Genomic DNA, 15,420 nt, shown 5'->3' with positions numbered 1-15,420 from the left:
TCACAATTTTGTCTTGAACACAGCTGTAATTCAAATTGTATGGCAACAAGCAAGCCAGGCTACCAATTTCAACATGTGCACTACAGATATTTATGAATGTAACAAAAAGTCGAGGAAGACCCACTCATTATTTTCAAAGTTGAAAAAAGGTGATTCTCCTAGAGTTCCAACATCTGTCATTTTCATTAAGTCTCAAAGCTTGTCAGGGACAATCACACATCACATAACAAAAAGATATTTATTTCAAAAACAAAATGGCACACAGGAAAATAAACATATGTACATACCATTATTAGCACCACCCCCCCCCCCCCCACCCATCCAAAAGTCTCCCAAAACACCAACAAGGAAAGTGTAACTCAAATGCTATAAGGACCATTACCACTGAAACAATGGCTCAGAAAGTACAAAACAAATACCACCATTATTTTCCTTCCTGCAACTTGAGTCATTTCTTCCTCCATTTTGCTTCACTAGTGTCATAATCCTCTGTTGGTATTTACATCACATAATTAACAGCTGACTAGTTGGTGTGAATCAGTATTTCTGCCAATTAGCTGCTAACCATCTATGGAAACTTGGGATACTTCAGCTGTTGCCCTGTTGATAGTATTAAAAATGAAGGGATGAATTAGTTTTACAACTTTTTTCACCATGTTATAGACATGAAAGTGAAAAACTTCCAATAGATAATAAAGATTACTCCAGAAAGATTGTCTTGGTTGCAAGACACTGTAGTCCAAGGTGGGAGTGTGTTGTTGACAGTTTCTGGGAAATAAGGGCAGCTGTAAGGCAAAGCTGGCTGTACATCCAAGTCAGAATGTCCATGTCCATTCTTCTGCTTATAGTGCTTGGGTTGATCGAAGATTATGTGTATATGTATTTTTCCCTCTACAAGCAGTCCATAGAGTTGTCAGGTAGCAACCCTATGGGTGGGGCCTTGCCCGGGAGGCAAGATGGGGGCAGCATAGAGTTGGGGGCAGGATCCACATTCTCTGAGTCTTCCATCCTTTCTGCACACCCTTCCCAGTTGATATGGAATCTTGTTACACGTGGGTTTGAAGCCAAAATATTTCTCTGGAGCTGGAAAACAAACAGCATCAAGAGGGAAATTATTCAGTAGATGTACTTATATTTGCCAGAAGACATGTTCCATTTTTACATTATACTAAAGCCTGAGCAGTACTGTGGCACACGTGCCCCTGATGAGTGAGTGGAGTTTGCACTTTAAGACCAATGTATTAATGGATATTTCGCCCTTCCACAACGCAAAGGTTTAATTTTGTTCCAAAAAGTTGTCCCCTCTCCTCTGCCATCATTCATTGCCTTCATAGATCTGATAGAAATTGGTAGGTGTAAGCAATAGCTCCACCTAGTTTACTCAATATTAATGTAATAGTCCTGTCAGATCTGTGAATGGTAGTGAACAAGGGCAGACGGGAGAGAACAAGTAAAGTGCAAGTAAGCATTTCGTTGGACAGTGTATACCTTATGTATCCTATACATACGACTAATAAAACTTGAACATCTTCCTGGAAGGAAACACAGTTAAGCACACCCATTGCGTTTCCTCCTTTACCTGTCCATAGTCAGGTTTTATGGGTGGGTTTTCCCGCAGCTCTGGGTCGGTGTACTCGTTGTTGACGTAGTACCCGATACGAATGAACTCCTGTCCGCGGTATGTACAGGTGATTAGCGCCACAGTTACGCCAACAGCATCACTTTCTGGAATCAGACCCGTGTTTGGGGCATCCGCCTGTTGAAGAATAACATACAGTAGATGAGGTGCAAGGAGGATGGCAGGAGAAGAGAGGGGTAAAGGGGGAGGGTGTAGTTTCTATATCTGATTTCTCCAATACAGCACCAGTGTGTCGCTAGTGATTATGTTATAAGCTCAGTGTTATTGTTTGGGAAAGGTTTCCATCGCTAGCGCTGTCACTAAGGACAGAATCAACAACCTCTGCATCATCAAATCCATTGCTTTGTGAAGGTGTTAACCCATGTTCACAGTTGGCCATTGTTATGTAAATGTATCTTAAAAGTACCAGTGGCCTGGCTTTGGCCCCAAGTCAGAGCAGGCCCACTGGGAGAGAGAGAAATAAAGAGGGGCAAGGAAAGCTGCAGCCAGACTACTGCTGTAATAACATTGTTAGTTACTGCCATCTATAAAAAAAATTAACTCACCTGGAACACAAACATGTGCCTCCCGGCTGGTACTGGGCCAACCAAAACAGAGTCAAGGGTCTGGTCATACTCTTCACTCTCTGCTGAACCCACATATATGATCTTCCACTCAAGATCTGAAACACAAAAAAGTATCAAATCACTGTCTTCCGGACCCACAAACTCGGTTCGAAATTTGGAGAAAGCAAGGAAATTGCTGGACTGTGAAGACTGCTCTGGTCAGAATGATGTTATCAATGACACCTGTGAATTTATTTGATTGTTTGAGTAGATAACGCGAAAGGCAAGTGGACATGTCAATGCATGTTCTAAAAGTTAACGTTAGTTACCTCCGTCAGAATTCCCCGCCGCAGCCAACAAAATACAAACAAAAGTTGGACACCATTCTGGCTAAACTAGCCAGCTATAGGCAAAGTAGCCAACTAACTAACGCCATCGTGTAGTTAAGCAATATCACAAGGTACAATGCGATTTACATATATATAAATCGCATTGTACTTTGTGATATTATATACACTTTTTTTTAAAACGAGACACCTCTTTGTTCAGTAGACATAAGTGATTAATTAACCATTGTTTGCCACATGTCGAATAATTACTTTGTTAATTCTCATCTGACGATTTATGGCAAGTTTGCTAACGTTAGCTCGCTAACTAAATTGCCAGTTTGAACATGAAGTAGCTAGCCTAGTTGATAATCTCAGAGCTAACTAACTAGCGAGATTGTCAACTAGGCTAGCTACTTAATGTTCAAACGGACAATTTAGCTAGCGAGGTAACGTTAGCAAACTAGCCCCAAATCGTCAGATTTAGCAAACTAGACCCGCGTCGTCTTGAGATTTAGCTAGCGAGCTAACGTTAGCAAGCTAGCCATAAATCGTTAGATGAGAATAAACAAAGTAATTATTCGACAGGTGAGCACAACACTTACCTTCTGGCAGGTCTTCCATGCACTCAAATGTTATTTCGAATTGAAATGGGTTTCCGAATCGACTCGGGTTATCGAGGACAGCGACATTTAGTACTTGAACCTTCGCCATTATTGCGGCTCCTGCTGCGAGTGACAGACACTCTGGCTGAGAGTGGCTAGCAAATTTTCCCGGGGAAGGTTTCAGGCCTCAACAATGTAGCAAATAGCAAGCAATGTTCTCACGCAGCGTACACAAAGATATATATTTCACTGAAGAAATTCGTTTTTTGCATTTAAAAATGCATCTGATTTTGCAGGTTGACAGCTACGCTTTAGTGTGATTTTGAAATGACTAGGTAGATATCTTATTGTTATGATAGCCTGCTATATGAGCCAATCATTTCAACAGAAATTGTATTTTTTAAAGAAAGTGCCATTAATTTTTTAGTATTTACTGTTATCTGGAATATTCCTCTGACTAGTTTTGTTCAAAACAACTATTTCAAAAACCACCCGCCAGTAAATTTCACAAAGCCACCAAAATGTCGGAAGGAAATGGGGCGGGTGGTTTTTCTGTTCTAAACGATGATTCGCTGGGTAGAACAACAGTAAAGCTAGGATTGGCAAGCAACAAGTACGTAGTGCTCGAACAACGCTACAAGACGCGTGCACTTACAAAACGTTTCAGGTAGAAATTCAATTGACACGACCCTACTCCCCCATGTACCCAAAATCAAATGTATTTATATAGCCCTTCTTACATCAGCTGATATCTCAAAGTGCTGTATGGTGGCTAGGAAAAACTCCCCAGAAAGGCCAAAACCTAGGAAGAAACCTAGAGAGGAACCAGGCTATACGGGGTGGCCAGTCCTCTTCTGGCTGTGCCGGGTGGAGATTATAATAGAACATGGCCAAGATGTTCAAATGTTCATAAATGACCAGCATGGTCAAATTATAATAATCACAGTAGTTGTCGATGGTGCAGCAAGTCAGCACCTCAGGAGTAAATGTCAGTTGGCTTTTCATAGCCGATCATTAAGAGTATCTCTACCGCTCCTGCTGTCTCTAGAGAGTTGAAAAAAGCAGGTCTGGGACAGGTAGTACGTCCGGTGAACAGGTCAGGGTTCCATAGCAGCATGGCCAGGTGGACTGGGGACATTCAAGGAGTCATCATGCCAGGTCCTAGGGCTCAGGTCCTCCGAGAAAGAGAAAGAGAGAATTAGAGAGAGCATACTTAAATTCACACAGGACACCGGATAAGACAGGAGAAGTACTCCAGAGATAACAAACTGACCCTAGCCCCCCGACACCAAAGCAGTGCTACCCCACTGCTTTGGCCAAAGCAAACAAACACAACCAGTGTACCAAATTCAGCCACTCTTTTAGATGGAAACATGTCTACATTCCAGTCTGGAGTGAAGAGGAAAGTCCCAAGACTATTTCATTTTTGGTCCCGTAATGTCTACACCACATTTGTGTGTGTTTCAGTGGATTTGTGTATATGTGTAGGGCTCTAGCAATTGATGATGCATACTTCAAGTTTATGTTGTGTGTGTCGATACATGGGAGACCATTAACCGAAGGACCTATGTGGCAGGGATACTTTCTGCACACATAATGATGTGACTAATCAGTGCTTTTTGCAGACTGCAGAATGTAGGCCTACATAACATACAATATTGGGGTGGTTATGGGTTGACAATCAACCACACCAAATACAAACATGGAAATAGAATCATACATTGATCAGATTGTGTTTTCCATGCCAGTCTTCAGTCACATTATGGCATAGGCCTAGATGAAACTGCGATTAGGCAAGAATTAAGGGACCATGATTAGCTGTGCTTGTGGTATTTCATGGTTTCTTTTTATCTTGCTTTGAGGATAGGGTCAGCTAGAAAAATATAATTGCTCTCCACTAGAGGTCCTAAACGGAAAACAAATTCTCACCATGCACTCACATGAAACATGTGTCCCTTAAAATATAGGACTTTAAAAATGCAGCCCAAAGTTTCTCAAAATGTTCAGTGTTTAGTCATTGGGCCTGAACATATTCCACAGCCTTTTATCTTTCTTTTGCAGATGGAAAAAAAGGTAGATGAACACTTTCAAGGCTTCAGACATACATCAATAGAACAGTGTGAACTTGAGAAAGGGTCCCATAGAACTCTAATAGTAAAGGATCCATAATGAGTGAGAGAGCAGAGCAATGGGAGGAAGTAGGCTCCATTGAGCAGGTGGATTTTGTCCACTAGTCAGTCTGGTGCCTCATCATACAAAGGGTATCTGTCTCCTGTGCCACAGGTTGATACTAGGCTCAGGTACTGTAACATGAGACTGAAGTGAACCATGTGACCATAGGGGCGACGTGAAGAGGGAATTTAAAAAACTGTTTTACATAGTTAAATCTATACAGGTAGTCTAATATGATATATATCAAAATAAACCCATTCAGCCAGTAAAACGGCTTTGCGATCTGATTTAGTTTACAGATTATTTTTCAGACGTTGTTGGGAGAGGTTTAATCATAAACACGTCCTGACATATGATCCAGTTTCGGTTCACCAACTCACTCGTTTAGGTGAGGCGGCGGAAGCGAGACGTTTTTTTCGCAAGGAGTTGGATTGATCCCGGTTGCCTAAAACAGATATCAACATTTTTCGGTGAAAAGGTGTGTATAATGATATGTACAGGTCTGTCTATAAAAAATTATATACTTCTTGTATTATTAGATCGACTAATTTGTTGTGGAGCAGGAGTGCAGTTTCTCTTTACATAAAATGGCTTGGAAGTATTGGAAATGAATTATGGGGCACTATAAATCCTATACTTTACAATACTTTAATAAGGCTTTACTTTTATTTCGATAGGATGCTACTTTCACAACATTTACTAAGAATATGATTTATGAATTGTCATTTGTTATCTCAATGCCCTCCCTCACTCCCTCCCCACCTCCCTGAACAGGTGCAATTGTTCACGTTTTGACATGGTGCTGAATTAATCACAATTGTAATTTTGCCTCTATGGTCAAATGTACATTTGAGTCATTTAGCAGATGCTCTTATCCAGAGCGACTTCCAGGAGCCATTAGGGTTAAGTGCCTTGCTCAATGGAACATCGTCATATTTTTTTATCTAGTCGGCTCAGAGATTCTAACCAGCGACCTTTCAGTTACTGGCACAACACTCTTAACCCCTAGACTACCTGCAGCCCTATCAATTTCCGGTTGGACAGTTTCTGACAGTCTGAAATGTTTATAATAACTTGATTCATTATGTTCATTGTATTGTCATGGTATGGGATAAATGTTTTCCTGGGACTTACAATGATTCTATGCAGAATGAAATATAGAAATCTGTTATGATTTCATCTTTTCTTACATTTTATGTCACATTATGAACCAGACTCAATAACATTGGGGTTTCAATAGAGACTCGGGCTCAGTGTGGCTCCTATGAACGGTTCTTTTGTTCTTTAACACCATCACCTTCATCTCTCTAGAGCGGCCCTGGAGACTGACACCGGTGTGCTTGTCTGCTGAGCACTACTCCTGATAAAATGGCCCCTTGCTGATGTCAGGCAGGCGTGCCCTTGCTGATGGTCTACCCTCTTTAGAACCCATTGGTTTGAATGGAGATGGCACTGCTCCCAGACATCGCGGCCTGGCCTGGTCTCCTGGCTGGGAGTGTCCTACTCCTGGTTTGGGAGTAATCCTTCCTGGGTTGTGGGTGAGTCATGCCACCACCTCTACAACCCCCCCCATCCTTCTTGTGAAATAACCCCATCACCACCACACTGGATTGTCTCTGACCACAGACAAACAATCTACTGTACGACTGCTTGGAAAAATATGCACAAAAACACAAAAGCAAGTTGCACACAATTCTAGCCATTTCTCAATTAAAACTAAAGCATGTAGTAACTTGCCAACAGGTTGTACAAATATTTCGTAATGCGTGAGAGCTTTGGGTAGGAACCATTGGTATGAAAAGCTCTGGTACATCCACTTTTCTTAATGCGGACATGTGATTTCTCTGCTTGTATTTGTAATGATTTATTACTTGTTATAAAGTACGTATAAGCCCTTCTATGTTATATTTTACACTGCTATTTGTCAGTCCACTGAACTGTTAGTCAGGATCATTATCAGATGATAGCAAGACGTTATAAGAGGGTTGTATGTGCTTATAGAACGTTTTCACAATGCATTATAGCTGTATATTACCCAGCAAGAAACAATAGATAAAGCAGCCCTTAGTGGCCGTTCTGAGTGCTCTTCTGATTTTCTGGTAATGGGACAACACTGAACAATGGCTGCACTCCAATGCAGACACCTCCAAGCTGTAATGTTAACTGTAGTTAGTTTGCTACAATAAACGTATCAGGCTGTCACTGCTACAGGAAGTTTTCCTGTGTCTCATTTTGAGCAAAAGTTGTGCCCCTCCCCCAAACAACCTACACTTGTTTTTAGTTATCAAGGTGTACTTTTGCCCCTGGGGGAGTTTACTATTTCACTATTTGCATTAGCCAATCATTAACTTAGTTTGACATCCCTAAATGGGCGTTGAAGTTTTCTAAGCAAGACATCTACTGTGAATTAATAGTCAATAATCACTTTGACACCGCACTGACATGGTAACCAAAATATAATAGTGCTTTTCCGGATACTTCAACTAGTAAAACTGTTCAGGGGCTGAGCTTCACTGACCACGGGCAAAGGCCGCATTCCAAGTCCTCTCCTCCCCCTCTCCTACATTCAAGTAGTTACTGTGCGGGATGTCACAGAGTAATCACATGGCTTGTCATGGAGAAAGTGTCACGGCTGACTAGGAGGGGAAGGTAGGAATCAGGTGCAGAGAGCAGACGGTTCACGGAAAATTGCACTTTAATCCGGCACAAAATGATCATGCTCAAAACACAGGGCGGAAACCACAGACCAACCCAAAACACAGGTTAGCAACGGTCCGGAGCACAATAACGCCTCCGAACCGAGACGTGAATGTAATACAATCCCGCACAAACAACGGCGGGCTACACAAGCTTAAATAGGAAAGCAAATCAAGAAAACACAAATAGGAACAGGTGCAACTCATAAGACTAAACTAATAGAAAAGGGAATAAGGGATCGGTGGCGGCTAGTAGGCCGGTGACGAAGACCTCCGAGCACCGCCCGAACAGGCAGGGGAGCCAATTTCGGCGGGAGTCGCGACAGAAAGTGCCTGAAAAAAGCACTGGACTTGAGGAACTCAGTGATCCCATCGCATTGCAATAGGCTATTATGTTGTCAATCTATCAATCTAATAATGACATCAACTTCCACCTTTCTGTTTTGTTTCCCTCTCCCCCTAGGCTGTAATTAAATTACTCTTAACTGTATTTAAGTAACTTGATGTGTTAAAACGTTTGCTCATTTGTTTATTATGATCCCCATTAGCTTTTGCAGAAGCTGCAGCTACTCTTCCTGGGGTCCACAAAAAACACAAAACATGAAATGTAACAAAACACAGAAACAGTCACAAATTTAAAATACAACGATATACAAACAATACAACTAAAAAATAATACAAACAATACTCATATACATGCTTTTACATTTGCATGTTGTTCTGGTATGTGGTCATGTGTGGACATGTAGGTTGTTGCCTCAGAGCACCACATGTGTCATTTCTATTACCTGCACTTGGTATACAGTGTGTCATTTTAAAATGACCTGTTTTTCCACATTTTCAATCCTAGTATGTTATGCTACATTGATCAAAGAGAGGGTCTATTTGTATTCTTGTAGCAAACTATTACAATGACCTGAGTGGTAATCTTGAATGTTTTCTACAGGGGACAACACAACTAATAGTCTACCCTCTAACACAACTGCCCCAGTGAGTAAACAGCTGCTATCTTAATCTCTGTTTTTGTTAGAGGAACTTAAACCAGAAGTATCCAGAGCTTTATTTCTGAGAATGACTACTACCCCTGTGTTGTTCTGCATCTAGGGACCCAACATTGCAGCTATTGTGGCCCCGACTGTTATACTGGGGCTGCTGGCCATAGCATCTGCTGTGCTAGTGTGGCTTTTCTGCGTGGTGAGGAAGAAGAGGCAGATGGAGGGGACGTACCGGCCCAGTGCTGAGGAGCAGACGGGGGCCAGCAGTGTTGAGACACCAGACGCACTCAAACTGCCCAAGGAGGAGAGACTCATCTGAGCCTAGTCTCTCAGAAGTCTCTCAACACCTGTCCTGTACATCCAAGCAACATCTAAATCCTGATGACTGTAGAAGCTCCACCTAAAGAGCTGATAATTACCTAGATATTAGAGGGTCATGACACAATGTTGACAGACACAGGATGAGATGAGAGGTACACAGCACCTAGCCCTGGAAGAGGAGGGCCCAGGCACTGTGTACTGTATGTACTGCAAGCACATGGACTAGTGCTAGTACAGGACCTGGACACAGACGTTGGGATAGCTACAGCAAATACCACAGCCTGTAACTAGAACAACTAGAACTAAGGTTCATGGGGCTCTGACTGCTTTCTCTATGGTGTGTTATTTAATAGCACTGGCATATTTGAATGGGATACACATGTACAAAATCATTCAAATGGTCATACTGGAAGAGGAAACAAACCATCACCTGCACTAGATGGAAGAGGACCAGTATTCAGTCCCTGCTCATACTCGTCTTTGGTAAATACATTTCAGTCTGAGTATTTCAGTCCTCTGTCTAGGCAATTTGGCTCTCTCAACAGCTACAAAAAGACTGGATACAGTCTTAACTGCTATAATCGTAAGCAGACTGCTGTTACCTGTGCTACCATGATACATGTAAAAATTATATTGGAATGTAATGTAAATGTTTGTATAAATTCCTTATAGATTACTTAAATGTATAGTGTGCAATAATATTTGTTTAACCACTATTGATTGTCAGAAAAGCATTTCATTGTCTAGATTTTTACACTGATTACTTACCTCAATACATGTCTCACTACTGAATCAGTCCTGTATCAGTCCTGTATACAGCTTTACAGATAATGACACTGAAAGATAATATTATCTGGAAAACATTTCTCCCAGTGGGATATTCTGTTTGCGGATACTGTGTGCAGAACAAATAATTATGTCATTATTAATCATATTTAAGCACAAAATGAATGATTGTTTACATTTGAATAATTGTATTGTAGTATTTTAGAATTGTTACATTAATTTAACATTGGCTGAAATGTGATACTACATTAGATCATATCTTCTATGTGTGTTCTTACCAGTACGCTGTTTGTATTTTGAAAAGCCTATGATGGGATTCAATTCTCATCATGTAGAGTTGTTACACAATGTCATGACATATTTATCTTTTGTAGCCTACATTTTAAATAAAACCAATAGTCATTTTTAGAATTGCCCACCTCAGTAGATTTTCTTTGCATAATCAGTGCTGGACTTTGATCAGATGATGTGAAGACTTGCTTCTCTCTCTCTCTTGTGAAAACACAACCAGACTTCTATGAGGAATTAACGAGAGGGCAAAAGCAGAAGACAGAGCATCGTATAAGCTGACATCATGTATCAGACATCCCTAAAATGGTGAGTGTGAAGTATATGAGAAATAACGCACTTGCTCAGCATGCAGACCTTACTAGTCAGCTTTCGGTGAAGCTGTGATTGACAAAATAGCTTCAGTCAGAATTATTAGCCAGCGGCAACTGACTGCAGGAGCTGGGAAGTGATGACTGCTGAAAACAATGAATCCAAGTCTTTCTGTCTTTAACAGTCACTATACGTCAGTCTCATTTCACCTGTTGTTACATTATAGGAATGCATTCCAATGCAGTTTATTGCTACTAACTCATTGGCATGCACCCATAGTGGGCAGTGCAGTTTGTCTTCAGCCTATAGTTAATGTTCCCTTACAAACCCAGTTTCCAACTCTGGTTGGCCTTTTCTAGTTTGTAAATCTGCTTTTACCTTTGACATTTTGGGCTCATAGCTTCAAAATCATATAATTTACAGTATGTGAACATACTGTGATTGTACATGCTAACTTTAACCTAGTGTGTCATTTCAATTTCATGTTGTACAGTAATCAAGTCTATATAAGACCATATTCATTATTTATAACACCCATCAAATAAAAACAATAAAACATAGAGTAAGTACCAATTTAATTTGAACTTTAAAATCACTTGCTTTTAATTCCGCAAAGCAATGATGAGATGAATGTAGGAAAATGGAAACAATTCAGTGGATTTCCAACATACAACAACAAAATAACAACAACAAAAGTTTACTACGATCTGGTAAGATCACTGTTTAATGTGGAAAAACATTCAATTCATTTAGGAACATCTGCCTTCTTGAGAGAAAGCAGATGGTAAGGATGAAGGGATGGAGTTGGGGTCAGGACGGAGGGGAGTGATAGACTGTTTGGCAGTTGAGTGACGGGATGGTTTAGGCGGCTTCCTCTTCTCCCTCCTCTTCAAACTCGCCCTCCTCAGCGGTGGCATCTTGGTACTGCTGGTACTCAGACACCAGGTCATTCATGTTGCTCTCAGCCTCAGTGAACTCCATCTCGTCCATACCTTCTCCGGTGTACCAGTGAAGGAAGGCCTTACGGCGGAACATGGCAGTGAACTGCTCAGAGATACGCTTGAACAGCTCCTGGATGGCTGTGCTGTTGCCGATGAAGGTGGCAGACATCTTGAGGCCGCGGGGTGGGATGTCGCAGACAGCGGTCTTCACGTTGTTGGGGATCCATTCCACAAAGTAGCTGCTGTTCTTGTTCTGGACGTTGAGCATCTGCTCGTCCACCTCCTTCATGGACATGCGGCCACGGAAGATGGCGGCCACAGTGAGGTAACGGCCGTGACGAGGGTCGCAGGCCGCCATCATGTTCTTGGAGTCGAACATCTGCTGGGTGAGCTCAGGCACGGACAGGGCGCGGTACTGCTGGCTCCCCCTGCTGGTGAGGGGGGCGAAGCCGGGCATGAAGAAGTGCAGGCGGGGGAAGGGCACCATGTTGACAGCCAGTTTGCGGAGGTCGGCGTTGAGCTGGCCAGGGAAACGAAGGCAGGTGGTCACTCCACTCATGGTGGCTGACACCAGGTGGTTGAGGTCTCCATAGGTGGGTGTGGTGAGCTTGAGAGTGCGGAAGCAGATGTCGTAGAGGGCTTCGTTGTCGATGCAGAAGGTCTCATCTGTGTTCTCCACCAGCTGATGCACAGAGAGGGTGGCGTTGTAGGGCTCCACCACTGTGTCGGACACTTTGGGAGAGGGCACCACGCTGAAGGTGTTCATGATGCGGTCAGGGTACTCCTCACGGATCTTGCTAATGAGCAGGGTGCCCATGCCAGAGCCAGTACCCCCACCCAGGGAGTGGGTGAGCTGGAAGCCCTGGAGACAGTCACAGCTCTCTGCCTCCTTCCTCACTACATCCATGACAGAGTCTACCAGCTCTGCTCCCTCGGTGTAGTGGCCCTTGGCCCAGTTGTTTCCAGCTCCACTCTGACCTGCATACAAGTGTCATTAACCACAACTTCACTGAAGGAACAAGATTACATTAGTAGTCTACCACCAAATATCATATTTCCACTGACTACCAAACCAATCACTCACCGAAGACAAAGTTGTCTGGCCTGAAGATCTGTCCGAAGGGGCCAGACCTGACAGAGTCCATGGTGCCCGGCTCCAGATCCACCAGGATGGCACGGGGGACATACTTCCCACCTGAAAAAGACAATAAATATTGGGCGTACTGAACCAATTATTACTGTGCATATTTGCACTGTATTTGTGATAATAGGGTACCTCTGAATGCCAGTCTTTTTTTTGATTGTTAATACAAGATTCTATTTAATCAATTGTGTATGTTTCTGTTTGTTTCAATAATTGGAGACATTGTGGTTTATGTATGAAATGCTATATAATGTGCATACTGTACCTGAGGCCTCATTGTAGTACACATTGATCCTGTCTAGCTGCAGGTCGCTGTCTCCATGGTAGGTTCCAGTCGGGTCGATGCCATGCTCATCACTGATCACCTCCCAGAACTGAGACAGTGAGAGAGAGAGGAGTTGAGATGCAAGTCAATAGCAATACAGAGAATCATCCATTTAAAATGCAAGTTAGAATATAAAATATAAATAAATAGATATAATGCAATGTCTTTTCTGTTACATGGACATTTACCTTTTTGTGAGAAACACAAATAGCATAAATTGCCCTAAATATTCCCTTTACGTAATTATGTAAGCCTCTAAATGATTTAAATTATGTATTAAAATTCCATATTGATCTAAATATTTATCAGGTTAAATATGTTGTGTCATAAAAGAGAGAAGAGGATGGTATTCTAGTACCGTTATCTCTCCCTTCCACCGCACGTCCATTTGGGGACCCAAATAACTATTGGGAATGAGTCAGCAGCAACAATAACAAATCTGCCTATTTCATATGCAACAGTGATTCAAACTGATAGTAATCGGATATAGCTATTGTTTAGCCTATTTCTCTTATACACATATTTATTTTGTGCACGGAATGACCATGCATTTTCCATGCATGTTATATTATAGCCGATCGATAATGCAGTTCTGCACCAGCTTCCTCTACAAGTCTTATGGGTGGATTAACAGCAGTCTTTCTTCATTTTTCTACGCAGAGGTTAAAAAAAAAAAAAGTGGCTTATCTAGCTCGCCTGCTATAATTCACATGAAGCAATTTATTTTCTTAGTAAAATACAAAGGAGTCAACAATGATACCTTGGCTCCGATCTGGTTACCGCACTGGCCGGCTTGCAGATGCACTATTTCTCGCATTATGGCTGGATGGACGGGCGTTGGCAGTGAGGAGACTGCAGTCGAGATTTGGCCCGGAGAACGCTTCTTCTCTTCTTCCCCAGCTGACTGTCTGATGGGCCCGCCTCTCCTTCAACTACTGGGCCGAATCGGTGGGCGTCATCCTCATGGTAACCAAAGACCAGAGGAGAGAAGGGATCCTAAACTCGTGGAGAGAGTGGATAGGATGCTGTTATTTGGAAGTCTTCATCAATGAGTGTTCCAGAGATGGGCAGTCACCCGAACCTACTGACTGAGTGGTGTAGTGATGCGCAGTGACCCGAACCTACTGACTGAGTGGTGTAGTGATGCGCAGTGACCCGACCCTACTGACTGAGTGGTGTAGTGATGCGCAGTGACCCGACCCTACTGACTGAGTGGTGTAGTGATGCGCAGTCACCCGACCCTACTGACTGAGTGGTGTAGTGATGCGCAGTCACCCGACCCTACTGACTGAGTGGTGTAGTGATGCGCAGTGACCCGACCCTACTGACTGAGTGGTGTAGTGATGCGCAGTGACCCGACCCTACTGACTGAGTGGTGTAGTGATGCGCAGTCACCCGACCCTACTGACTGAGTGGTGTAGTGATGCGCAGTCACCCGACCCTACTGACTGAGTGGTGTAGTGATGCGCAGTCACCCGACCCTACTGACTGAGTGGTGTAGTGATGCGCAGTCACCCGACCCTACTGACTGAGTGATGAAGTGATAACTGCATGCATCTTACAATAAAATAGACTATCGTAAGTGAGCTGAAGGTATCATTGTCATCAACCCACTAATGATGTTCATGAGAGATTTTCCCCAGTAACACAAAGTAGTCACAATCACGAGTGGTGAAGCACAAGATACAAACCACACACTGTGGACTGATGATATATTGGCACCAACCAAAAAAATACATATTTAAAATACCATACTGTAGATTGAGGCGGATGGTAGTAGGCTATTATTAAATCAATATTCTGAAACCGACTGTGGTCAAGATAAAAACCCTGCAAGTGTGATCAAACAGGTAGTCCCTCCTGTGAAGCCCCCTCCCATTATGTAAATCCAACAATTTACACAGGCTTCACAGGAAGAAACTTGGTTTGGCATTGATGTTGTGTACACTGTAAAGGTGTTGCTGTGACATTAACAGTCATTTACAGGCAGCTAGGGGTAAGTAAGTCAATGTATTTCATATTGCAGTAGAACTACTGCAATTTAAATACAGTGTCAAAATAAGTACTGTGTAATGACACATGGTACAATACCATAGAATTTAGGTATATTTCACTGGTCACCCCCACGCATATCTCCTTCACCAACTTTAAGCATCAGCTGTCAGAGCAGCTTACAGATCATTGCACCTGTACATAGCCCATCTGTAAATAGCCCATCCAACTACCTCATCCCCATATATATATTTTTCTTCTCCTTTGCACCCGTATTTCTACTTGCACATTCATCTTCTGCACATCTATCACTCCAGTGTATATTTGCTAAAT

The 15,420-nt window shown here is 42.5% G+C and overlaps 3 protein-coding genes across 3 annotated transcripts; 1 reads left to right on the top strand and 2 right to left on the bottom strand.

Annotated features, from left to right (window-relative positions):
• Window positions 1-224: 224 nt before the first annotated feature.
• LOC115104340 (histone chaperone asf1b-B) lies at window positions 225-3,643 on the bottom strand. The gene is made up of 4 exons (XM_029625762.2): window positions 3,116-3,643; window positions 2,185-2,300; window positions 1,580-1,756; window positions 225-1,083 (listed from the first exon to the last, which is right to left on the bottom strand). The coding sequence occupies exons 1-4, from the start codon at window positions 3,222-3,224 to the stop codon at window positions 892-894; spliced, it is 594 nt and encodes a 197-aa protein (XP_029481622.1). The 5' UTR covers window positions 3,225-3,643; the 3' UTR covers window positions 225-891.
• Window positions 3,644-5,383: 1,740 nt separating this feature from the next.
• Window positions 5,384-10,496, top strand: crb3a (crumbs homolog 3a). Its single transcript, XM_029625759.2, is given in 5 exon segments — window positions 5,384-5,765; window positions 6,599-6,798; window positions 6,800-6,825; window positions 8,930-8,973; window positions 9,088-10,496. Coding segments are annotated over 4 exon segments (351 nt in total). The 5' UTR covers window positions 5,384-5,765; window positions 6,599-6,727; the 3' UTR covers window positions 9,298-10,496.
• A 747-nt stretch (window positions 10,497-11,243) lies between these two features.
• LOC115104338 (tubulin beta-4B chain-like) lies at window positions 11,244-13,959 on the bottom strand. Its single transcript, XM_029625758.2, has 4 exons — window positions 13,856-13,959; window positions 13,036-13,144; window positions 12,711-12,821; window positions 11,244-12,604 (listed from the first exon to the last, which is right to left on the bottom strand). Exons 1-4 carry the CDS (start codon window positions 13,910-13,912, stop codon window positions 11,547-11,549), a joined length of 1,335 nt encoding a protein of 444 aa, XP_029481618.1. The 5' UTR covers window positions 13,913-13,959; the 3' UTR covers window positions 11,244-11,546.
• Window positions 13,960-15,420: the final 1,461 nt, after the last annotated feature.

Source organism: Oncorhynchus nerka, linkage group LG26, assembly GCF_034236695.1.
Source record: "Oncorhynchus nerka isolate Pitt River linkage group LG26, Oner_Uvic_2.0, whole genome shotgun sequence".
Taxonomy (NCBI): Eukaryota; Metazoa; Chordata; class Actinopteri; order Salmoniformes; family Salmonidae; genus Oncorhynchus; species Oncorhynchus nerka.
Note: the sequence above shows the minus strand (reverse complement) of the source record. Positions and strands in the feature narration are given on the sequence as shown.

Coding starts and splice junctions, on each gene's coding strand:
- LOC115104340 (XM_029625762.2), bottom strand. CDS start 3,224: ATGGCGAAGGTTCAAGTACTAAATGTCGCTGTCCTCGATAACCCGAGT. Junction 2,301..3,115: donor CATGGAAGACCTGCCAGAAG/GTAAGTGTTGTG, acceptor TTTGTGTTTCAG/ATCTTGAGTGGAAGATCATA. Junction 1,757..2,184: donor GGCACATGTTTGTGTTCCAG/GTGAGTTAATTT, acceptor ATTCTTCAACAG/GCGGATGCCCCAAACACGGG.
- LOC115104338 (XM_029625758.2), bottom strand. CDS start 13,912: ATGCGAGAAATAGTGCATCTGCAAGCCGGCCAGTGCGGTAACCAGATC. Junction 13,145..13,855: donor GTAACCAGATCGGAGCCAAG/GTATCATTGTTG, acceptor TCACTGTCTCAG/TTCTGGGAGGTGATCAGTGA. Junction 12,822..13,035: donor GTACTACAATGAGGCCTCAG/GTACAGTATGCA, acceptor TGTCTTTTTCAG/GTGGGAAGTATGTCCCCCGT.